This window comes from Protobothrops mucrosquamatus, unplaced genomic scaffold, assembly GCF_001527695.2.
Source record: "Protobothrops mucrosquamatus isolate PMUCROS unplaced genomic scaffold, P.Mucros_1.0 scaffold149, whole genome shotgun sequence".
NCBI classification, from domain to species: Eukaryota; Metazoa; Chordata; class Lepidosauria; order Squamata; family Viperidae; genus Protobothrops; species Protobothrops mucrosquamatus.
The window spans coordinates 660,353-685,073 of NW_015386514.1; the positions used below are offsets into that span (position 1 = coordinate 660,353).

The window sequence follows — 24,721 nt, forward strand, 5'->3', positions numbered from 1 at the left end:
ACAGGTGGCTGCCTTGTCCACATTACTTACCTGTGCAGATTCAGTCCCTCTGGCACACCATCCCAGGATTCGGGCTTTTATTAAAGGCGCCTGTAACACTAGACCTCCCGTGGTGCACAGATATCCTTCTTGGGAGTTACCGCTCGTGCTTCGGGCTCTTACCAAGCCTCCTTTCGAGCCAATAAGGACCGTTCCATTGTGGAATCTCTCTCTTAAGGTTGCGTTCTTGATAGCTATCACGTCGGCCAGACGCATCTCTGAGTTGGCCGCTTTATCGGTCAGAAGTGACCTTTGTATTTTTCACAGCAATAGAGTGGTTCTTCACCTAGACCCCACATTTGTTCCCAAAGTTAATTCGCTTTTCCACAGGGCACAGGAAGTCATCTTGCCCAATTTTTGCCCCGATCCTTCCCACGATTTGGAGCGGCAGTGGCACACGCTAGACGTCCGTAGGGCGTTGCGGCGTTATATTAAACGGATGGAACCATTTCGTAGGTCTGAGGCCCTATTTGTTTCCTACCGTCCGGCCTCTTTGGGCCAGAAGGTTTCCTCGGGTACTATTGGCAGGTGGATCAGGGCCTGTATTGCGGAGGCGTACCAGTCCTCATCCCTACCGGCTCCTAGGCGCATTACTGCACATTCCACTCGTAGCGCTGCGACATCTGCGGCATGGTCCACCCAGGCGTCCATTGACGAGATTTGTAGGGCTGCGACATGGTCGTCGCCTTCCCCGTTTGTACGTCATTACAAAATTGACCGTTTTGCTGCGGCAGATGCTTCCTTTGGAAGAAGGGTTCTTCAGCAGGTGGTTGCCGGTGACTCTAATTAGGGCTCATATGTTTCCCACCCATTGGGACTGTGGAGCTTGGGTATGTCCCATATGTGAATTCTCCATCTCCCGTACTGGAGAAGGGGCGTTGTCTTACCTGAACGCCTTTTCTCAGTACGGAGATGGAGAATTCACACCCACCCCTTGAGGTCAGTTAGGCTATTGTAGGGGTCTGAGAGTCAACACCTCGTCCATCTTCAGTCACTTCGCCCTCGTTAAAGACTGGATCAGCAAGAGGGGGTGTGTCAAGTTTGACTACTTGGTCTCAAGAGCAGGCATCCAATGAAAACCCATATGTGAATTCTCCATCTCCGTACTGAGAAAAGGCGTTCAGGTAAGACAACGCCCCTTTTGTAAATTGATAAAAATAATTAAAATATATATTTTTGAAAGAATTCTTAATTTACAGCATTTTTGCACAACTGCTCAGAACTTTTACACAGGACTGTAGTTCTGGGTTTTCTTTTTATCAAAGACGTTAGCTTAATCATAAACAGGCAGCTGCATGAGGCTCATATCTTTTCTGCCTTCAATTACATCATAAAATAGTCTCATTTTCCACCTTACTTTAGCAGAAAACAATAAAAGAAAATCATGTATAAGCTTTTGTGTAGACTTGACACATCTGAAAAATAGCACCACCTCCAGTAAAGCCTAGCATTTGAGAAACATCTCTCAGAAATGCTGGTCATGGCTATGCCACGAGATTATTGAAATATGGTCCTTGGTTGTTCCTTCTCTCTAGTAATAATAAAAAATGCCACCTGCCCTGAATTTAAATGTTCTAATACTGAACATAAATATAAAAACTCTCCCAAACTCCATATTGGAAAAAAAGTCATGTCAGGATATTTTCCTGAATTCCAAAGAACCAATATTTATGTTTTTACTATTTCGATGTGGGACACGATAGGAACTTATTTCTTCAGGAGCTCAAGGTAGTGTACATACCAGTAGTGCTCACTCCTTCCTCCCCCCACCCAACAGTCCTTGTGATACTGCTTGCTCAGACAGTACCACAGAACCTAGCCTAGTAAAGAATCAATAGCAAGATATTTTCTTCAAACCAACCCATGAACAGCTAACCGTACAACAACAACAAAAATCAAGTTTTCCTAATGGACATGAGCAATTCCTTTTTTAAAGTAACCTAATTACTAATCTTGACAAACAAAGGAGTGTGAGGTTTGTATTTAGCACCTGAAAGTTGCTCAAATAAAAAAAATACTGGTAACATATTTTGGTATTTGGCAATGTGCCTTGATAAAGAAACCTCTGTAGACACAACACAGGGACAATATTACTCTGCATTATCTGGAATTAAAACTCCCCATAGCAAAGAATTTTTAAAAAGCATTAATTTAGCTGTTGGGCAAAAAGCAGTATATGTTTAACTGATTATTAATACATCTCTCTCCTACCTTCAGCTAGTTACAGAGAGTGGGAGCATAGCTGACACGTTTTAGTGCATTTTCTAAATTTACATGGCTTAGGACAGTGGTGGCGAACCTATGGCACACGTGCCAGAGGTGACACTCAGAGCCCTTTCTCTGGGCATGCACGCCATGCCCTGGAGATGGCAACTGTCCCTCTTCAACCAGCCACCCGCTAACTCGCTGAGGTCCCACATGGCCAGATGCATCCCAGCACCCATGCACTCGCTGGCCTTTGTGTGGGGGGGCTGATGGTGTCAGGCAGCAGCCGCCCCGGCCCCTGCCTCACCTTGCCCTGTGACAATGGCACTCCTGCCCTGCCTCGCCGTGCCTCGCCTCACCCCTCAGGACGAGCCTGTTGGCCACCGCCCCACCTGCCAGAGACCCTCTGGATCTCCCCCAACCCTGCCCAGCCCACCAGGCGTCCCTCCCCACGAGCAACATCAAGATGATCATGCCAACCTTGGCCACACCCACCCAATCTACCATGACCACCACAGCCACACCCACCCAGTGGGCCACGCCCACCTGACACCCGGCGATAAATAAGTTTGGGCACTCGGTCTCAGTCTAAAAGGTTCACCATCACTGGCTTAGAAGAATGCATAGATGAGAACTAGAACTCTTGAAATGTCATACAGCAAATATATCACTGTGTCCTGATCTTGGGGCAAACACTGGTTGTTTTGTTCTGAATTCAGAACACTTAAAATGGCCATTTGGTATTGAGAATGATTCAGTACAATCACAGTAGCTGTATTTTGCTGTGCTTTAAGAACTGGCATGGATCAAGTAGTGAATAATCAGAGTTATTTAATGCTTTCTTCTCATATTATGTGAAGAATACTGCCTTACTCAAAGCAATATATTTCAGAATTTGAAGGTGGCAATCGAGGATTCCTAGCCTTTTCAGTGTGTGCATTTAGAATTTTGAAAGGATCTTATAGGCATTCTCCAAAATGATTGCCACAATCATTTTGGAGAATTATTGTGGAGACAATCTTCTGGTAAATGGCTATTTACCAGAAGGCAGAATTGATTAAAAGGGTCAATATATGTCAAGGGAGGCATCATTTTGGATACTAGTGGCGGATAGATGCCAAGGTGAAGACCCAGAATATAATTCTCTAGCACAGGGGTCCCCAACCCCCGGTCTGTGGACCAGTACTGGGCTGTGGCATGCCAGCAACCAGTCCGCACAAACAAGCAAAGCCTCATCCACGAGATGCAGGCAGCACACAAAACCATACACCCTCCGGTCCATGGAAAAACCTCTCTCCAGGGAACCGTTCCTTGGTGCCCAAAAAAGGTTGGGGACCTCTGGTCTAGCAGCTATTCTTCACAGAAGCCTTCCCTTCAGTAACTGATGATTGCATAAGAACTTATCTTCATCTGTGATACGTAACTTATAAATAACAGTTAGTACTTCCAGTTAGGTTCTCTCCATTTCCAATTAAACTTGAATAAATTTGAGTAGAGACCTTTTCTTGAAAAGTGATGATTATGCATTGAGAATTTGGGGCAGTGAGCAATTTATTTTTTAAAGAGAATGTTTCTATAATTTTTTAGGAAAAATTAAACCTATTAGGGTTGCCAGATAATGCAAGATGACCTATAATAATATGTTTGCAATAGACAAAACTGAAATATCTCATCTAAAATAAAAATTGAATTTGATGTTTCAGAATTAAAATAGTACTGAAACACTAATATTAGATATACCCAGTTTGTTTGGTTTTTTCATTCCAACCATCTGACAAGAGTAGTCTTGTCTGTCTCAAAATACAGTTAGTCATTAAGCCTTAGTAATATAAACCATTTTTGTCCATTTGTTTCTTTTTGTTCCTCTCAGTATCCACCCATTTTATACAAAGTCTCTTTATACTTTTGATTGGTTTAAGTTGTTACATTTATGTCAGTCTGTATTTTAGCTCTTAGATTTTTTTTTGTGTATCTAGCGACTGTTTCCTCCCATTGTTTCTATATAGGCAAATCATAATTATACTTAAGTAGCATGAAATGAATGCTTCTTGTTTTATCTGCTCCCCTTAAAAATGGAAAAATAAGCAGATTTCTTTCTAGTGTCTTCAAAGTTAGCAAACAAGAGAACACTTGACTAGCACTAAATAGGTATTTCATACTCTGTAAGGTGAAACCCCCCCCCCAAATGCCGGTTTCCAGTAAATTTCTTGCCTGCTTTTATTTGCACAACCCTACCATGTCTCTTTTTTATTCCCATTTGTTTAAGCAATTCCTGCATGCATGCTCAGTTCTCAGGAAATATTAATGATTGGTAATCCACTTGGGGTAAAAAGTTAGATGCAGTGTCTTTTTTGAAAAGCAATACTTGATGTTTGAACAAGAGCTAAACTAGAGAAAGACAGCACTTAGAGAATGATGATAGCCAAATTGAAGGACAAGCCAGAAATAACAATCACGTTCATTCAACTGGGATGAAAAGGAAGATTGAGAGAATATATAGAGGCTGGGAGAGATCCAAGAGGTTAGCGAGGGCTAATCTGGTGTCATTGGTCAGTTCAAGGGGAACTCTTGTGTCCTCATTCTTTGTTTATTAGCCATATGTTCTTGATGAGCCATTGAGTACAATTCCTGAGTCCTCCAAATAAAGTCTTGTCTTCATTTGGCTTTCAGAAAGAGGTGCATATTTTAGGGCTCGGATGAAACTTGCTATCTTAAGTCAATGCAATTGAAGTTGATTTCTGATTCTAAATTATCATTTTTAATACAAAATTGCAGTTATACATAGATGGTGAAAAATCTGAGCTGCCTGTAAAGAATATTTTGGAAAAGCAAACAAATTTCTTGCAGATTTGTAATCTGATAGAAAATACCTTGCATGGAATATGTTATTTTATAATCTGAAATTAAATTCCTTTGATTTGTGCTGTCTGGATATGGTTTTGCAGAAATGACTTTGAAAGAGTTTACTTATTAATGTTATATACTTTTCTTGAAAGATCTGGATATATTTTAGATCACTTCATGCTAATGAAGGAGCATTGTTTCCTTCATAAAACAAAACTTGTTCTGTTTACCATGTGTAAATTCAGATAATACTGAACATAGCCTGTTTTCAGAATATCATAACTGTAGTTTATATTGCAGGGAATGAGTATTGACTATTTTGCAATTTCTAGACATTTCAAAACTGTTGTTACACACCAGAAAGCAGCAGATCTATGAAGAGTGCTAAAATAATTACTAAAGGTAGTCGTTGAGTTCAAAATTTCTGTTGCTAAGCAAGACAGTTGTTAAGTGAATTTTGGCCCATTTTACAATCTTTCTTGCCATGTTGTTAAGTGAATCACTGCAGTTGCTATTAACACAGTTATAAGGGAATATGGTTTCCCTATTGATTTTGTTTGTCAGAAGCTCACAAAAGGTGATCATATGACCCTGGGATACTGCAAACATCATAAATACATGCCAGTTGCCAAGTGGCTGAATTTTGATCATATAAGCATGAAGACGCTGCATAAATGAAACGGTCATAAATCAGTTTTTTTCAGTTGTAACTTGTAACAGAAATAAACAAATGGTTCTAAGTCAAGGACTACCTATAGTCAGTTTGCTGAGTGAAATGGACAATATACACAGTGCATTTAGGAAGTATTCAGACCCCCTTCACTTGTGTCAATTTTGTTATGCTGCAGTCTGATTCTACAGTTGTTGAAATTCATTTTTTTCTCACTAATCTACACTCAGTACCCCATAATGACAAAGTGAAAACAGAAATGTCTGTAAATTTATTAAAAAGAAAAAACTGAAATATCTCATTGGCCTAAGTATTCAGACCTTTGCAACAACACATGAAATTTAGCTCTGCTGCCTCCCATTTTTCTTGATCGTTGCTGATATGTTTCTACACCTTGATTGGAGTCGACCTGTGGTAAATTAAATTGATTAGACAAGATTTGGAAAGGCACGCTTCTCCAGCACAGGAGATGGAGAATCCACCAGTAGGTTTTTTCTGTCTGCCTGCTCTTGAGACCAAGCCAGCCAAACTTGACACGCCCCTTGTTGCTAGGAGAACCCAGTCTTGATTTGGTCTCCGCTCTTCGAGACATGTCAGGTTTGGCTCTCAAGCATATCAGGTAGTCAGTTTATTCCATTATTGGATTCTCCCTTTTTTTTAGCATATCTGGCCAGGGATCTGCGCTGTCTCAAATAGTGCTAAAAGCTTAGGGGGAAGGGGGGTGTTTTTTCCTTTTTTCCCCTTTCCTTCTTTTGCACTCCTTCTGGGAGTTATTCATGAGGCTTCTGCCTCTGGGCCTTTCTCCTCCCCGTCTGTATTTCAGTGCTGGGACCAGCGCTGTAATTACCTTCCATTCGACGTTCTTCCCTGGACTTCTACTTGCCTTCTTGCCGCTCCGTTAGTTGCGGACGCCATTTTAACTGCTGTGAAAGGGCTGCATTGAAGGCACACGAGGCCCTGGGCCTCCGGTTCGAAAATTTATACTCCGTTCGTCGCGGCCACCATTTTGGCTGCCGTGAATGAACCGCTCCACTGCTGATTCACAAGGGGTTCCTTCAGGCCCTTTCCAAACGGCAGTCCTCACACTCTCAGGTAATTGGGAGCATTGACAGTATCACTCCCTGATCTTCCCACTGCTCCCTTGTTTGGCCGGCAGCCATTTTGATTGTTCTCTTCGCCTGAGGGAAACGTTCTACCTTTTTCCCTTCATTGCGAGCACAATCAATAGTTGGGATCAGTAAATCACAATAACTGATTGACAGCTCCCATTTCCCCCTGCCGCTTCCTACTGCTCAGGGCTCGTGGACACAACGGCCTTCTTAGCTACCCTACATAGGCCGCAGGGCCGCCATTTTGAGCTCATGGCCGCCACTTTAAACACGTGGCGGGCCGCTACCAAGGGGGTGCTATAGCCAACGAACACCCAAGGCAAGAACTAGGTCACCCTGCATCCAATTACCTCTGCTTCTCTGGTGCAACCGTTTCTTGTCCTGGCCACCAAACGACTTATTGGACTGCATCCCAGTTGGCTGTCAACGCCTCTGACGCAGTTTATTCCAACCGGTGGACGCACGACCCTCCTGGTTGCCTTCTAGTCTTTTTGAAGGCACTGAGTTACCGGTCAGGTGGCCAGGGGAGCAGAACAATTCCCTGCTCCAGCGGCTATACCCAAAAGCCAGTAGATCTCCTGCCAGGGTTTCCTCTCAGTGCTCCCTGAGATAGCTCTTTTTCAGGATGGAGGACTCCACAGTGCCTGAGCTCAGGACCACCGCGTCCCCATCAGTGGGCCAAAACAGGCACACTTCCTCCAATCAGGAGGCGGCAGGCAGGATCAAGGCTAAAGCAAAGGCCGTGTCCAAAAAGGCCTCTAAAAGGACGGAGGAGCAGGAGGCACCATGCGCTGGAGAAGGAGTTCTCCAGAGCGCAAAGGCAGGCCAGAGAAGAGGCTGAACTGGCAGGGCCCCCAGAATTCGACCTCCCCCTGGGGCCTTCCACCTCTGCTCAGGGGGTATGGTCCCTGCAAGACCACCCAATTGCGCTTTCCCCACCTGCCAGGGCGAGTCAGGCGCCAGAGGCCACCTTCACCCCTACAGTGGCGGGGCTAAGGGGGTTAGACCCTCAGGGTCCTCCCCGGACGATTATCTTGAAGCCTTGATCTCACGGGCAGTGGATAGAGCCCTTGTCGCGCAATCCCACCACATGTCAGGAACGGAGTCAATGGCAGCCGTACCCGCAACATACGTTCCCCAATCAGGGACTCCTATGTACCACGGTCCCCCTCCCCTTCCCGATCTTCCTATAGCGGGGGCCTCTTCGCCTGCAGATCTAGACCAGCCAGATATTCCCTGGTCAGAGGAGGAGGATACTCCAGAACCCCCTCCTACGGGGGGGTCTGTTCAATCCGGCCCTCTTTGTTTCGCTCCTGCGCAAGGCCAGTGCGACGGCCAACATAGGTCCCCCCAACAGGACCCCCCGTCCACTTCGAACGCAAATCCAATATTTTTTGAGACGGTGGTGACACAGCATCAGGTTCCTTGCCCATCCCTGTTTCTAAGCGCCGTTCGCAAACAGTGGTCTTCACCAGGCACCTTCCCACCTCCGGGTGGTACAGATAAAAAATTGTTCGACCTGTGGGAAATTAAATTGATTAGACATGATTTGGAAAGGCACGCATCTCTCTATAGAAGGCCTCACAGCTGACGATGCATACTATGGCAGAGCAAAAGCCATGAGGTCAAAGGAACTGCCTGCAGAGCTCAGAGACAGGATTATTGCAAGGCACAGATCTGAGGAAGGCTACAATAAAATTTCTGCTGCACTGAAGTTTCCTAAGAGCACAGTAGCCTCCATAACTCTCAAATGGAGGAAGTTTGGCACAACCAGGACTCGGAAGAGTCAAACTGAGCATTCTCCAGCATGAGGGATGGATAATCCACTTGATTGGGTTTCCTGAAGTCCCTTGTACCCAATAAGACTAAGTCTGAGATAGCCACGCCTCCTGCCTGGCCGCACATACCCAGTTCCGACTTAGTCTTCTACCCAGACAAGGCGTGTTGTTTCTTCTCTCCAGACTTCAGGTTTTATTTAACTATTTTTCCCTATCGTTGGATATTTCTCCCTTTCTCTCAAATCCTCAATTTGTTTGTTTGTTTCCCCCATACCTCCTGATCCTTTCCTCCGGTTTGTTTATTTGCGCTTTATTTTCCCCCGTCTCCCTTATCCAAGGGATTGGAGGGGGGTTTATTAGTTTAGTGAACTCCTGCCTTCCCAGAGGCTGCTAGGCTTCATTGCAGCGTCCGGGAACTGGGGGTTGTGGAGTCTTTTCTCCGCTCGCCCCAGCTGATCGGCAGGTCTCTGCGGAGGCTAGAGGATCGCAAAATCAGCCAAGGAGAGCTTTCTCGCTCTCTGGCTGCTGCCGTTTTTGGTGCTGGTTAGGCGCGATCGTTTTGGGGGTGTGCGGAGCTGCCGCTAAAGCCCCAAGCTGCGCGGATCGCCCTAGCTTCTGGGGGAGGCTTCTCTCGATCGTGTTGCCCTTTTTTCTCATTCTCTACTTGTGCGCGATCGTTTTTGGGGTGTGACTGTGCAAAGCCAAACTGAGCAAATCGCCCTAGTCTCCTGGCAGAAAGAAAAAAAGAAAAAAGGTTCATTTCTCTTTCGCTTTCACCATCGCAGAGCCACGTGGCCGTGGCCGCCATTTTAAATTGAGGCCTGCATTGCAGGGCATCTCCACGTGGCCGACATCTGCCATCTTGTATGGTGGCCTGCACTGCAGGGCCGGCGCGGGACAGCAGATTGGTCCCCACGTGACTGGCGGTCGCCTTTTTTTTTTGCATCATCTTAAAATTCTGGTGATTTTGGAGGCTGGTTTAGTTCCCCCCCCCCTGTTTTCTGGGGAGGGCAGAACCAAGAGAACTAATTCCCCCTGTGGTTCCCAGCCATATCTATCTGACATTGCCTCTGGCAATATAGATCTTTACTCCCTTTCTTAGAGCAATCACCTGGTCTCTCATTGGGAGTGGGCCTTAATTATATTCTGGGCCTTGATCCTAGCCTGTTTTGTTGTTGACCCACCCTCAGACTTTGTTCTGAAGGGTCTCAGGCTTAATCCTTGTTTTGGATTGATCACCAGATTAATATTTCAGCCTTCATCAATCCCACCCTCAGTCTTGTGCTGAAGGGATAGAGGCTGTTTTTCTCCTTGGCAGGGGGGCCGCTTTGGTTCCGTCCAGCCTTTGCTACTTGGTTATCCCACCCTCAGACTTGCGCTGAAGGGATTCAGGTTTATTGCAAGGAGTTCATACTGGTTTTCCAGTCCTCTGTTTCTTTTTACTTGATACAACCCATCTTCAGTATTGTGCTGAGAGATTTCAGGACACAATCTCCCTGATTGAATCTCAGGGGCGTTTTTCACTGGTTGTCACCTGTCCATTCAACACTATNGAGTCACAGCCTGATCTCGCTCTGGCACCTACCAGTCCTCCTGCTAAGCGAAGGCGCAAATCATCAAAGACTGAGGTAGCGGACAGGCTCAGGGCCAAGGCAAAAGCTGTCTCAAGTAAGGCTCCATCCAAAAGGGCTGAAAAAGAGGCCGCCAGGAGACATCAGGCTCTAGAGAGACAGATATCCAGGGCTCAAAAAGTTGCGTTGCCACAGCAGGTACCGGTTGTTCCTGAACCTCCCGGGGCTTCTCCTTTCAGCCCCCAGGTTACCACAATTGCACAGGTACACAGACCATTGTCTCCAGATGGAGGCTCCCAATCTTTAATAGACAATCCCATGGCGTCCAATCCAAATCCGACATGGGGAATTCCTCAGCCTACCCCTCCCCCTCCTCCTTCGGCCACGTTCACTCCCACGGCCGCTGGTCTCCGTTCTGAGCAGCCACAGATGCTTGCTCCAGAACAATTACAATCTATGCTTACGCAGGTCTTGGGATGTCTTTCATCTTTACAGAAATCTCAACATTCTACACCCTCACAGCATAAATCTCCCACACCAGATTACGCCTGTTCCATTCCTTCTGAACATTCCTCCCTGAGCGGAGAATATTATTCCGATGTTGAGGAATCACGAGGAGCAGTTTTATCAGAGGATGAAGATGATTCTCAGGAATCATCTCCCTTTGTAGGGCTCTTTAATCCTGCCCTGTTTAAAACTATTTTGACCAAAGCCTCAGCTTCATCCCAGATAGAGCCAGAACCTGAACCAGAACCCACCCTTTCCACCAGTCAGATTTCAAATCCTATGTTCGCTGAGCGCACTATTACTCAAAAACACATTCCCTGTCCCCCCATTTTTACCAATACGGTTAAAAAGCAGTGGACTAATCTGGGTATCTCTCCGGCTCCTGGGTCCTCTGACAAGAAGTTGTTCAGTGTAGCTCCATCCCTGACCAACCTCTTGGAGGTTCCCTCTGTTGACACTTCCCTCACTCCCATCTTTTCCAATACCACGATTGCTGGGGACATGGCGGAGGCCTTAAAACCTGAGGACAGAAAATCAGAGTACTCCCTCAGGAGGGCACATCAGGCATCAGGGTGGGCGATAAAGGCTTCCACTTCTGCCTCCTTTTTCTCTCGTTCCTCTGTCACTTAGCTCCAGGAGCTTCAAAATTTAATTCCTCAAGATCAGGTTCGTGCACATCAAACATTGGGGAAAGTGTTAGCGGCGATTGAGTATACAGCAGATGCTACGCTGCACGCTGCCAGTTTTTCAGCCAGAGCAATAGCAGCCAATATTTCGACCAGGCGCTTACTTTGGCTGAAGCAATGGAAGGCGGATTTAAAATCTAAGAGTCGTTTGTCCACCGCTCCTTACTCTGGTGGAAAACTATTTGGAGATGCCCTGGTAGAGAATAAGGACACATAGAAGGTATTGGCTCATCAAGGCAGGAGATCAGATAGAAAGTCTACCCCCTTTTATCGACGACAGGGATTCAGGGGCAACAACCAGGGCTCTACCTGGTCTCAACCAGCACGCCCTTTTACCCCAAAATCGGACCGACAGGCGGAACGCTTTGGGACCAAACCCAGGCAATCTCAACAGCAGTCTAAGCGGCCCTTTCGAGGTGCGGGGGGCCGTCCCTATCGGAGGAATAAGTGACTCTGGGGAAGGTCCCCCCATAGGAGGTCGCCTCTCCCTGTTCTCTCGAACATGGGAGGGCACTACTACAGACACCTGGGTTTTGTCTACAGTTCATCAGGGTCTAACCTTAGAATTTTTCGCAAAACCGGCAAACCGCTTCATCTCCTGCCCAACCCCTTCAAACCCGTCAAAACGGGCTCTTATGAAGTAAGCCATTACCCACCTTCTCACAATACAGGCAATAGAACCGGTCCCCCCCGATCAACGGGGAAGAGGATTTTATTCAATCCTATTCATAGTTCCAAAAGCTTCGGGAGGATGGAGGGCCATTCTGGACCTAAAACGCCTAAATTCTTATCTAATATACAAAAAGTTCAAAATGCAAACACTCCAATCTGTTCTGGCCAGCATAAGGAAGAACGACCTCCTTACGTCCATAGACCTCAAGGAGGCGTATCTTAACATTCCAATTTTTCAATCACATCGCAGATTTCTCAGATTCTGTTACGGATCTTATCATTATCAATACAGGGCACTTCCGTTTGGCCTTTCATCCGCCCCGAGGGTATTCACAAAGATCCTATCGGTCCTGGCAGCTCACCTCAGACTGGAGTCCATACGGATCCAGTGTTATCTGGACGACATCCTCATACAATCAAGGTCGGTCCAGGCGGCGCAATCAGAGGTAACCCGCGCTATAGAGGTACTACAGGATCATGGATTCTTAGTGAATTTCCCCAAAAGTCAATTGGTTCCATCCACACGGCTTCTTCATCTTGGAGCAGTAATAGATACGACCCAATGCATGGTCTATCTTTCGCCGGATCGCATAGTCAGCCTCAGGGCTCTGGGCCAACTGGTACAACGCACCAGGTCAGTCTCACTCCTCACCCTTTCCCAGCTCTTAGGCAAGATGATATCTTGCATCGCCATCGTGCCCTGGTCCAGACTTCATTCGAGAGTCCTGCAATGGTTCCTCCTCCCCTTTCAGAGGAAGAAGTTAACATCCTCCAGCAGACTGGTGCGGTTGACTCCCCTAGTAGCACGTTCTCTCCTGTGGTGGCGTTCTCGAGCAATCAACAAAGGCTCGAAATTCAGAGAACAGTCACGGATAGTACTCACCACGGACGCCAGTCTCTTTGGCTGGGGGGCTCACCTCCAGTCTCAGATGGCCCAGGGGAGATGGTCAAAGGAGGATCTGGCACACAACATAAATTGGCTGGCGTTGCGTCACTTCAAGCACAAGATGAGAGGCCAACACATACTTGTCCTCACGGACAACATTGCGGCCAAGGCGCACGTGAACCGCCAAGGGGGCACCCGATCAAGCGCTCTGATGACAGAGGCCACGCTGCTCTGTTCTTGGGCAGAAGCCAATCTGTTATCGATAAGGGCAGATCACATTTCGGGGGAGATCAACCAACAGGCAGACGCTCTCAGCAGAGCGACGGTGGATCATTCAGAATTGCGTCTGGATCCAGGCCTGTTCCTAGCCATATCTCACAGAGTGGGATACCCAGTCCTCGACTTGTTCGCCTCGGAAAAGAACTCCCAACTTCCAAGGTTTTTCTCCCTCTTTCAGTCTCCAGGGGCGGAGGGAGTGGATGCCTTACGCATCCCATGGCCCCGGGGCCTTCTTTACACTTTTCCTCCGCTTCCTATTCTTCCAGCAGTCATCCGCAAAATTCTGCGGGAGAGGGCGGAGGTCGTTCTCATAGCCCCTCATTGGCCGAGACGCCCGTGGTTTGCAGATCTCATGGGCCTATCTGTAGCCACCCCGTGGCGGATACCTCCAGACCGGATAGCACTCACTCAGGGGGCGCTCAGCCATCCCGATCCTCAATGGCTACAACTAACCGTATGGCAATTGAGCGGAGACGTTTGACTACAGAAGCTTATTCTCCGAGAGTCATTGATATCATCCCGGGCATCTAGACGTCCCTCCACGAATAGAGTTTATGACTCTACTTGGAGGGCTTTTACATCTTGGATGTCCAAGCATCAGGTACAATTCTCATCTCTCATTGTACCTCAGGTCCTGCAGTTTTTGTTGGACGGGATGGACAAAGGGCTGTCTTCTAGTACTCTTAGGAGACAGGTGGCGGCTCTAGCCACGGTTCTTTCTTGCGACGACGCTTCCTCTCTTGCTCATCACCCTATGATCCGTTCCTTTCTTAAAGGAGCAGCTAATATAAAACCTCCAACAGTTCATCGCTATCCTTCCTGGGATTTGTCAAAGGTTTTACAGGCCCTTACCAGGTCACCCTTTGAGCCTATTCGCTCATGCGATCTCAATCTGCTATCCATGAAGGTGGCCTTTCTGGTGGCAGTAACCTCTGCCAGACGCATTTCTGAATTGGCTGCTCTTTCTGTGAGGGAGGATCTTTGTTTGTTTCGCCCTGACTGTGTGATTTTACGTTTAGATCCCACATTTGTTCCTAAGGTGAATTCCATGTTTCACCGGTCTCAGGAAGTGGTGTTGCCAAGTTTTTGTCCTCGTCCATCTAGTGACTTGGATCGCAGATGGCACACTTTAGATGTTCGCAGAGCACTTCACATTTATATTAAGAGGACATCTTCTTTCCGTAGATCTGAGGCTCTCTTTGTGTCATTCGCTCCGACCTCAATGGGTTTCAAGGTCTCTTCTACCACCATTGCTAGATGGATAAAGGCTTGTATTGCTAGAGCATATCAATCCCAATCATTGGCTGTGCCGTCACGTATCACAGCTCACTCTACTCGAAGCGCGGCCACTTCTGCTGCCTGGGCTACTCAGGCGCCTATTGGCGACATCTGTCGGGCGGCGACTTGGTCGTCCCCTTCCCCATTTATCCGTCATTATAAAATAGATAGTTTTGCTTCTGCTGATGCTGCCTTTGGCCGTCGTGTATTGCAGCGGGTAGTTTCATCTCCTCCATCACGTGCCCCGTCTGTTAACCCTCNGGTGATAGAGGTCTGGAGAACAACACGCCTGACTTTGTCTGTTGCTTCGCCTCCGTCGGAACTGGGCATGTGCGGCCAGGCAGGAGGCGTGGCTATCTCAGACTTAGTCTTATTGGGTACAAGGGACTTCAGGAAACCCAATCAAGTGGATTATCCATCATCATGCTGAGAAATGGCGTTCAGGTAAGACCAACGCCCCATTGAGGGAGAACCCGATGGTCACTCTGACTAGCTTCAGAGATCCTGTATGGAGATGGGACAGAATTCCAGAAAGGCAACCATCACTGCAGCCCTCTACTGGTCTGGGCTTTTATGGCAGAGTGGCTAGTGGAAAGCCTCTCCTCAGTGCAAAACACATGAAAGCCCGCTTGAAGTTTGCAAAAAAAGCACCCGAAGGACTCTCAGATTGTGAGGAAAAAGATTCTCTAGTCTGATGAAACCAAGAGGAACTGTTGGGCCTCAGTTCTAACATTATGTCTGGAGGAAACCAAGCGCCGCTCATTACCTGCCCAATATCACCCCAACTGTGAAGCATGGTGTTTTTTTCAGCAGCAGGGATTGAGAGACTGGTCAGGGTTAAAGAAAAGCTGAATGGAGCAAAATACAGGGGTATCCTCAATAAAAACCTGTTCCATAGCTCTCAGGACCTCAAGACTGCACGGAAGGTTCACTTTCAACATGACAGCGATCCTAAGCACACAGCCAAGACAACACAGAAATCGCTTAAGGACAACTCTGTGAATGTCCTAGAGTGGACCCGCCAGAGCCCTGACTTGAACCCTGTTGAATATCTCTGGAGGGACCTGAAAATGTCTGTCTACTGATGGTCACCATCCAACCTGACTGAGCTTGAGAGGATTTGCAAGGAAGAATGGGAGAAAATCCCCAAATCCAGGTGTGCAAAGCTTGTCACGTCATACCCCAAAAGACTTGAGGCTGTAATTGCTGCCAAAGGTACTTGAACAAAGTACTGAGTGAAGGGTCTGAATACTTATGCCAATGTGATATTTCAGCTTTTTCTTTTTAATAAATTTACAGGCATTTCTAAACTTCTGTTTTCACTTTGTCGTTATAAGGTACTGAGTGTAGATTAATGAGAAAAAATGAATTTCAACAGCTGTAGAATCAGGTTACAGCATAACAAAATTGACACAAGTGAAGGGGGTCTGAATACTTTCTGAATGCACTGTAAATTTAATAAATAATATTACAGCAAAAAGTTTCTAATAAAAAAATATTTGCCTGCCACTTTGCCATCCCTGCATTTACCAGTAGATAAGAAGAAGTCAGGCAGAGAATTTGCCTTTTTAAATATTCACCGACACCAATATATGTGATTGATTCTTACACTATACTCCAATTTAATTAGAATAATTCTAAATAAGAGATTATGGAACGTAGTAAAATCTTTATCATCTATCAATTCTATTGAGACTATTTTGAATATGATTGTTCTTTAGATCAATTTTCTTTTATTAGCATTTATTAAAGAGACAAAAATAGAATTTCTTAGATCAAAAATCTGTCTTTAATCTATAATGTTTGTTTTTCATAAAGACCTATTGCAGATTAGAATTCTAGAAGTAAGTGGCTAGTCGTTTGGTTTTTCCCTTTGGTCCCCCCTTCTTCTAGTGGAGTTTCTACATATTCACTTAAAAAGAACATGACCCGGATTTAAGATAACCACATTCCAAAGTACTCTAGACATGGGGAAAAAATGATCCTATGCAATTCCCATATTCTCCACTTTATCAATGGTTGTCAACTTCATCAGAAACTAATTCTGGAGATTGTCCCCTCCCCATAATTGATGTTGATAATGCATCACACACATAATGTGATAGTACAAAAGTGTGTTTATGAGTATCTGCCAAAAGCCATATCCCAAAAAGAACCTAAAACTGAATTAATAACTACTGATTAAAATTAATTAGCTATAAAATAAAGCACCTCATTTTAACATTGGTTTTTCTCCTATATATGTCTATCTATTTCAATACAAACCATTCTATATCAGGGACACAGAAAGACTACAGTGCACAGACAAAACATTCTTTGTTCAAAAAGCAAAACAGGTAGAATGTAAATGGGATAATAAATGATTTAAAAGAAAGGGATCATTTTATTGGGAAGAAAAAGTGGTCTAATATGGTTATCAGGACAAAGAAAGGGAGAGAAGAATGAGAAACAAAATAGATTACAAAATAGATTACAATTCATAAAATGGGTAGGCTCTGTCTTCAGGAAGAATATGTCGCTCATTCTTCAGCAATGATGTGGGTGTAGTTATTTGTACTTCGTCTCATTCTTTTGCTTTAAACAATGAATGGTAATAAGAGGATCAGATTCACAGATAATTTACTGAGGAGGAACCACATATCTTCCCATTAATGCATATACAATTTTTAATATACTAACTGCACTTAGCAATGTTGTGGCCAAATATAAGGATTTGGAAAACTCAACCAAACATAAAATTAGTATGTAAAGTCGTATGATGATGGTGATGGGAATATTGTAGTAATTTGTTGCTCTACAAAAAAAATGATGAATGTTGTTTTTATAATATGCTACAGGCTTAGGATAAGAATCACAGTAATAGATTTTGTAGATCAGATTACAAATCACGTTCCATTTGCACAGCTATTTTTTTTTTCAAACAATTCTGTGCTATTTTCTTAGCTATGTACAGTGTAAACCTGGACAGAAGCAACAACAATATTTCAATATACTTTACTCCTCTGAATGTCCTGTAAAAGTGTCCAACCAGTGTGGATTGGCTGCCCTCTTGGATTGATTACATTTTATTTGCAATTTGGTGTATAGAAAGTGTATGCTGAAGATAGGTGTTGTAGATCCTCATTGATGCATTGTAGAAAAGTTACACTAAACCTCTAAGACTATCATAAAATATGTATGAGATTGATAGATTTGTGAGGGTTAGGGTTAAACAGAGAGCACACCCCACCTCCTATCACTGATGATGTTGTCTAGTTTGGTAATGAAATGTTTACAAAAAAACAACCAAGCACAGACAGCACTAAGGACCCCACAGTTCAACCCTGAGCTACAAATATTCTTTTCTATTGATAGATTTGGCTGCATGTAATTCCTTTTTAGAATTTATGAAAGTCAGTTCAGCTAACAAATTGTGACAAAATGTTTTTTCTTTTTATTAAGGGAGTAACTATTCCCAGTCAGAGGCGCTATGTATATTATTATAGCTACCTGTTAAAGAATCATCTGGATTACAGACCAGTAGCACTGCTGTTTCATAAAATGATGTTTGAAACAATTCCAATGTTCAGTGGCGGCACTTGCAGTAAGTAACATTTTAAGCAGTCATACTATGTGGAATTATATGCAATGTTTGTATATTTCTTACTAAAAATGAAATCCATATAAAGTACTATTAAATAATTCTATCTTCTCCAGTAGAATATTAAAAAGTCACTAGTTTGAGAAAATAACCTTCCGCATTCTTGGAATATATATTTCTTAGACTTTTTATCCCTCACTTTTTTTCTGGCCAGCTTTTTCCTTTACCCTCTTTCCCCTTCACCTAATTTATTTTGAGTGACCATGACAATATAGATAATATCTCCTTACTTTGATTTTTCCGTATTTTCCAGAGATAGGTGAGATTCCAGAGTTCAATTTGATTCTTCTGTAACTTTTGCCCTCACATTTTGGTTTGCCCTGCAGAATATCAGGCACAATTGATTCAGGGTGTATCATGAATGTGATCCTAACATCCTAATGCAGCATAAGGTTGTCTAAAAGAATATTGGGAATTCAGTCAGCCTATCGTGGGTTGTTCACTGCAGATGCACAGCAGCACTCGTGATAGAAATTTGTTATGCTTCTCCTGGTTGGAGATACTCATTTTAGTATGGCAAGAATACTATGTCTACAATCCTTATTTATTTAAATATAGTATAGTATAATAATACAAGACGTGACATGGCATAACATGTAATATTTATATAAAGGTTGCTTCCATCTCTCTTAAGTCACAGGCTTTTTTTAAATGCTCTAAAGATTTCACTTAATTATAGCTTGTCCTTGATTTTAGCATATGTACTGGAATAGATAATATAATAAACTTTTTAAAAACTAAAATCAATACTTAAATTGCTGTGTACAGATAGTCCTTACAATAGTTTGTTTAGTGACTGTTCAAATTTGGAACGGCACTGAAAAAAGTGACGTATGAATGTTTTTTCATACTTATGACAGTTGCAGTACTCCTGTGGTCACATGATCAGAACCAGATGCTTGGCAACTGACTTACATTTATTTTTGACGGTTGCAATGTCCTGGGGTCATGTGATCACCTTTTGTGATCTTCTCACAAGCAAAGTCAATGGGGAAGCCAGATTCATTAACAGCTGTGTTACTAACTTAACAACTGCAGTGATTCATTTAACAACTGTGGCAAAAAATGTAAAATGGGGCAAACCTCACTTAACAAATGGCTTACTTAGTAACAGAAATTTTGGGCTAATTTGAGGACTACCTGTACTTTTTTTCCGAGTAAATTTCATTTAGTTAAACTAAACTTGCTTTCAAATGAACTTAGATGCGATTTAGTTTTACTTCTTAAATTGCCAATCACATCATGGGTGAAAACTTCCTATACTTTCTACCAACTGAGGTCATTAAGATGATATTTCTCACAATTATGTGTCCTGATCACGTCTTTGACATTATAAGATGGTATAAATAACTAGGCACTACAGTCAGTTTACAGGTGATAACTATAAGTCAAATATAAAATATGATAAAACAGTTGCTTATCTGCAGTTATAAAATTATATTAAATCTGTCATTTTCTCTCAAGGGACATTTTGGCAAGAGGAAGGGCAACAGAATGAATGCTCCTAACATTTTCCTTTCTCATTGTTTTTTGCTGGCTCGCATGTACACTCTTCCACCCCTGAGCTCCATTTAATGACCTGTACTTAGAGAGCAGGGATATTTGGTTGTTACATGAGGTAGTTCATTTAACGTTTGTCCTAACTTCCAATCCTAATGGGCAGGATCGTTAAGACTACATGTATAATATCTTTCTGTAGAAGGTAAATCTCATGTCAGTTCAACTTTCATTTTGTGCTGAGTTGATGTGGAAGCAACAGGAACAGTTTGGAGTTTTTCCCGGTTGTTAATGTAGGGTTGATATAACTATAGCATAATGTAAGCAATACTAGATATTCTTGTCCTAAAGTCTTTTTAAAATGTTTTTTTTTTTGATTACTGTTACAATTCTTTTAGAACTAAGATGGTTCTTTAATCTCATTGTGTAAAAATTGTTTTATTGCACAGCTCCTCACTTTGTGGTCTACCAGCTTAAGGTAAAGATATTCACCTCCTCTTCAGGACCTACAAGACGTGAAGACAAATACATGTACTTTGAATTCCCTCAGCCGTTGCCAGTATGTGGTGATATCAAGGTGGAATTCTTCCATAAGCAAAACAAGATGTTGAAAAAGGTTTGTTTTTTTAACTTGATAACATGTTTGGTTTTTAATTCTAAGTGCTAAATTTATTCACCCTCTCTTCATTTATTTCAGGCATTTCCCTTGAATTTCAACAAATCTGAGAGGTTCATGCTTTTACTATCAGTGCTGCTGAGTTTAGGTGAAAAACAGAAGCATATGTGTAATATTTACCCACTTTCTGTTGTTTGAAATGTTTTGGAAAGCCACTAAAGGAAGACTCTTTCTGTTTTATATTTCATGAAATTTCCATGTTACAACTTTAATGTGCAGCATATGACGTTTTCCAACCTTCTTTTAGAATAAACAACTGCTGCAACATTTTAGCTTATTTACAAAATCTAAAAGGATTGCCGTTTTATAATTAGATGAATTTGAGAGAAAATACTCTTAGCTATTTGCGCCTGTATAAATGTCCAACTTTTGCAGTGGTTCTGCAAATTTTCAGCCATCAAGGTTTATGTAACAGCAGTATATAAATTGGTTTTTCATAAGTCACATTTATACATAAAGAGGTCAGTAGAATGGGACTTGCTTGAAGCGAAGTGAAAAGACGCAACCAGTCCTCTACTAGAATAAGCTGATTTTTCTTTTTCAGACTGATTCTGGAGGGGGAAGTGGCAGACCTTATGAAAATTGGTTGACTTTAGTGATCAGGTTGCATGACAGATAGTTGAATCTAGAAAAGAGTTCTAGAGTTCCCTTTGGGATCATATGCTCCTCAAAACTATTCCTGAAGGGTCAAAAGACTCTACGGAAGACAGGAGATTTCAGCAGGATGATTGGCAGAATTGCCTTCTGCTTTTGCAAAAAACCTGGATCCCAACTAAGGATAAATACCATGTGAGGTAAATCTTCCTGGCATCTGATCAGACTTTCCAGATGAGTCTTTATCTGACCATTTTCTTGTATAAAGAGGGAAACAAAATCAGATGTCACAAAGTGAATCTTGTGAAGATTGTAGGCATTTGTTCACTTACTTAGGATTCCTTCGGGAAAGGATTGAAAAAAAACGTAATTGCTGCTTTAGGACTTCTAAAAGTGTCTCTACACGTGTAGGATGCTTTTGCTAGAATAACTAGTAAAACAGTGACCGTTTTTGTTGACTGTTCCAGTAGAAATGACTCCATTAATATTTATACATAGCTCCCCCTTCATCTCAGGAAACATTTTAAAGTATCTTTTCATTTTGAACCAGGAAATATAGAGATGCATATAGAGATAACTATTCTATCTCTTCTTTCTCTAGCATCTTCTGTTTCATTGCTCTCCTTTGTATTTATTAGGTCTCTCCTCTAATTGGCCAGTCAAACTCTGTCATTGAATTATAATTGGGCTGTTTTGCTGGGATCCCCACTTTTGGGGGGGGGTGTTCCTTGAAAACACCACTTCTGAGACCTTCCAGATGTATATTGGGTGATGCAACTTTGTTATAGTCCGATTAGCATGGAATGGGTCTATCTAAACAGATGGACCTTTGTATGTAGAAAATGAAAAAAAAAACTTGAAATGGAATCTGCTGCCTTTTAGACTTTACTACAAAAAATATACACTGTTAAAGATATAAGAAATTAACGCCTTAGGTTTATGCCCTGTGATGGACATGTATCAACTTAAATTTTTAATTTAAGTAGGATAATTTTTTTAAGATATTTAGGTCTAGCTTTGTTTTAAATATTTTAATAACTGTAAACTACCCTGAGTCACTGGGAATCAAGTGGCATATAAATTTAATAAATTATTATAAACATAACAACACGGAATAACTGCTGCCAGTTCTTTAGTTGATGTTGGCCTTCATTCATATTGAGTTCTTCTCAAGAACCTAGGATGTCATAATGTATTGACATAGTATATGTGTGGACCAAAGCAATGTGGCTTTTTATAATTGACAGAAATTTTGTCAATATCCAGAATTTATCTGTCAAGGTTTTTTGTTGTAGCACCCATAAATAATAATTTATGATATATAATAAATTATTATGGTTCATCGCATCGTCAGCGGTTTATATTGGATTTGGCATTTTTTATCCACTTATTGAGTCCTTCCCAAGAACCTGGGATAGACAGATGCTGTTGTTTGATGCTGTTAAAAGGTATTGTCTCATGATACAAGGGTTCAAAGCTAAGTTGTCTTTTGTAAATGACTGATGGTGATTTTGTCAATGCCAATGATGTTCAAGTGGTGCTCCAGGTGTTTTGGGATTGCCTCCAAGGCATCTATTATTATTGGTACTATCATTGCTTTTTTTGACACAGTAATTCTATTTTTAGGCTTTAGTATTTTGTGATTTTCTTCAGTTATTTCTCTTCAGTTCTGCTTTTTCTGAGTATTGCCACATCCACTATCCAGATTTTTTTTGTCTTTCTTATCGACAATCTCGGGTGTTGTGTGGCAGGTGCTTATCTGTTTGAACTGTAACATCCCAGAGCACTTTAGCTTCTTCAGTTTCTATCACTTTGTCTATTTTGTTGTTTGCAAGCAACTGGTATTTGTTGCAGATCTTCCAATGCACCATTGTTGCTACGTTGCCATGCCAATTATTTATAGCAGTCCCCAACCTTTCCACCTTGCCGGCCTGGGGGGGAGGGCATATGAGTGGCAGGTGTGTGTGCATACAGCTCCATTTGTGCGAGTGGTACACATGCATGCGCATCACTCATGCAAGCGGCAGGCACTTGTGCGTGAAGTTCCACTTGTGTGTGCAGAGGGCGATTGCGTGCAAAGTTCCATTTGCGTGAATGGAGCTTCGCATGTGAGCATAAGCACCCTCCACTCACGCAAGTGAAGCTTCCTGCATGAGGGCAAGCACTTTCCACTCATATGAGTGGAGCATCGTGCTCATGCTTGCCCACCACTCGCACAAGTGGAGCTTCACATGTGTATGCTTGCCCATTTCTCCCATGGTCTGGTTTAGAACAGGCTGTGTCCTGGTAGTGGGCTAGGGATTGGGAGACCCTTGGTTCATAATCAGGCTATGGCATCTTTTTGTAGCAGCTAACTAGGTGACCGCTGTTTCTTTAGCTCAGGGGTCTTCAAACATGGCCCTTTTATGACCTGTGGACTTCAACTCCCAGAATTCCTCAGCCAGCGTGCGTGAAGCCCACAAGACATAAAAGGACCAAGTTTGAAGACCCCTGCTTTAGCTCTTTTGCAGAGGTGGCATTTGCTGGGTATAGCTGTCTTCCTAATTCTGGCTTGGTATGCATTTATTCTTGTGAAATGAATTAACTCCTCTCTTTTTTCAACTTTCCTGCTCTTAGCCATTGCCAAGTCTTGCTATTTGCTTGGCCTACTTTTTTTTTTTTTAATGTACTGGCTATCTAATACTTAGCCTTGTCATATCTCTTGTCTATTCTTCATTTCATTTTTTTTTCTTTTATTATTTGTTCACAACAATGTGAAGTCCCAGCTGCCAGTTCATTAGCTGGTGTTGACCTTCATATGGATTTATTATTACTAATGATGAATAGGTATTTTGCACAATATCTCTTTCATGTAATAATATGCATCTTAAAATATAAATAACTTCATTGACTTGAAAAATAGCAATTAGAGAAAAGGCATTTTGAATCAAGCAAATATATGAATTGATGGGGATAAGAAGTAGTGGGAAATTGTAAATATATTTGCTAGCTAGTATAATGTAATGCTCTACATTATTTGAGAAATGTAGAGTTGAAAAATTATAAATAACAAAAACATAAATCTATCAAACATAATAAAATTGAATAATACATAACATAATAGCGTATGCACAGTCCTTCCTCAATAAACATTAGCATTTGTTATTAATCCCTTCTACACCAGTGTTTCAAATTTGGCGACTTTAAGATATGTGGACTTCAACTCCCAGAATTTCCCAGCTAGCATGCTTCAGTTTTTGCATTTAATTGCTCCTATCAGTTTTAAAACCTAGTTATTAAACCATAAAATATTATATATGCATATATAAAAGGTTGGAGATAATTTGCAATTTCTGTACAAGCTTGAACAATTAAATATTCTCACTCTTTGCTGTTGCACATATGAGCATAGCAGAATAACATTTCTCAGTGGGGGGGAAAATCTAGTAAAGTTTGCTTTAGTAGTAAATGTCAATTTATTAGACAAATTTGTCTTGGCAAATGTCAACCTGAACTTGTAAGAGTTTTGGATCTAAGGCAAGCCCTGATTGAGAGGGTTGTAGAAAATTTAATACCTGTATACTCAAAACTAGATCATAATAGAAGACTGCTATCTTGATGGGTGAGCAGTGCAACTACCTTAGTTTTTAAATATTAAATTTTCAATCAATTTTAGAGATATTGTAATAGCTCAGTATTGTTCTTTTGCTTTATGTAACTGTTCTTGAAATGTATTTCAGTAGTATGATGGATGATGTGTACCACTCTGGAATGCCCTGGGTCAGTTATTATCAATATCATGTTTAGAAAT

General features: G+C 42.6%; 1 protein-coding gene across 1 annotated transcript in view; it reads left to right on the top strand.

The window, feature by feature from the left end:
- The window catches only part of PTEN (phosphatase and tensin homolog), an 84,519-nt gene that overhangs the window by 53,366 nt on the left and 6,432 nt on the right, over positions 1-24,721 (top strand). Inside the window, exons 6-7 of the mRNA XM_015813264.2 lie at positions 17,966-18,107; positions 20,111-20,277. Coding sequence (XP_015668750.1) covers positions 17,966-18,107; positions 20,111-20,277 — 309 coding nt within the window. The remainder of the gene's footprint in view (positions 1-17,965; positions 18,108-20,110; positions 20,278-24,721) is intronic.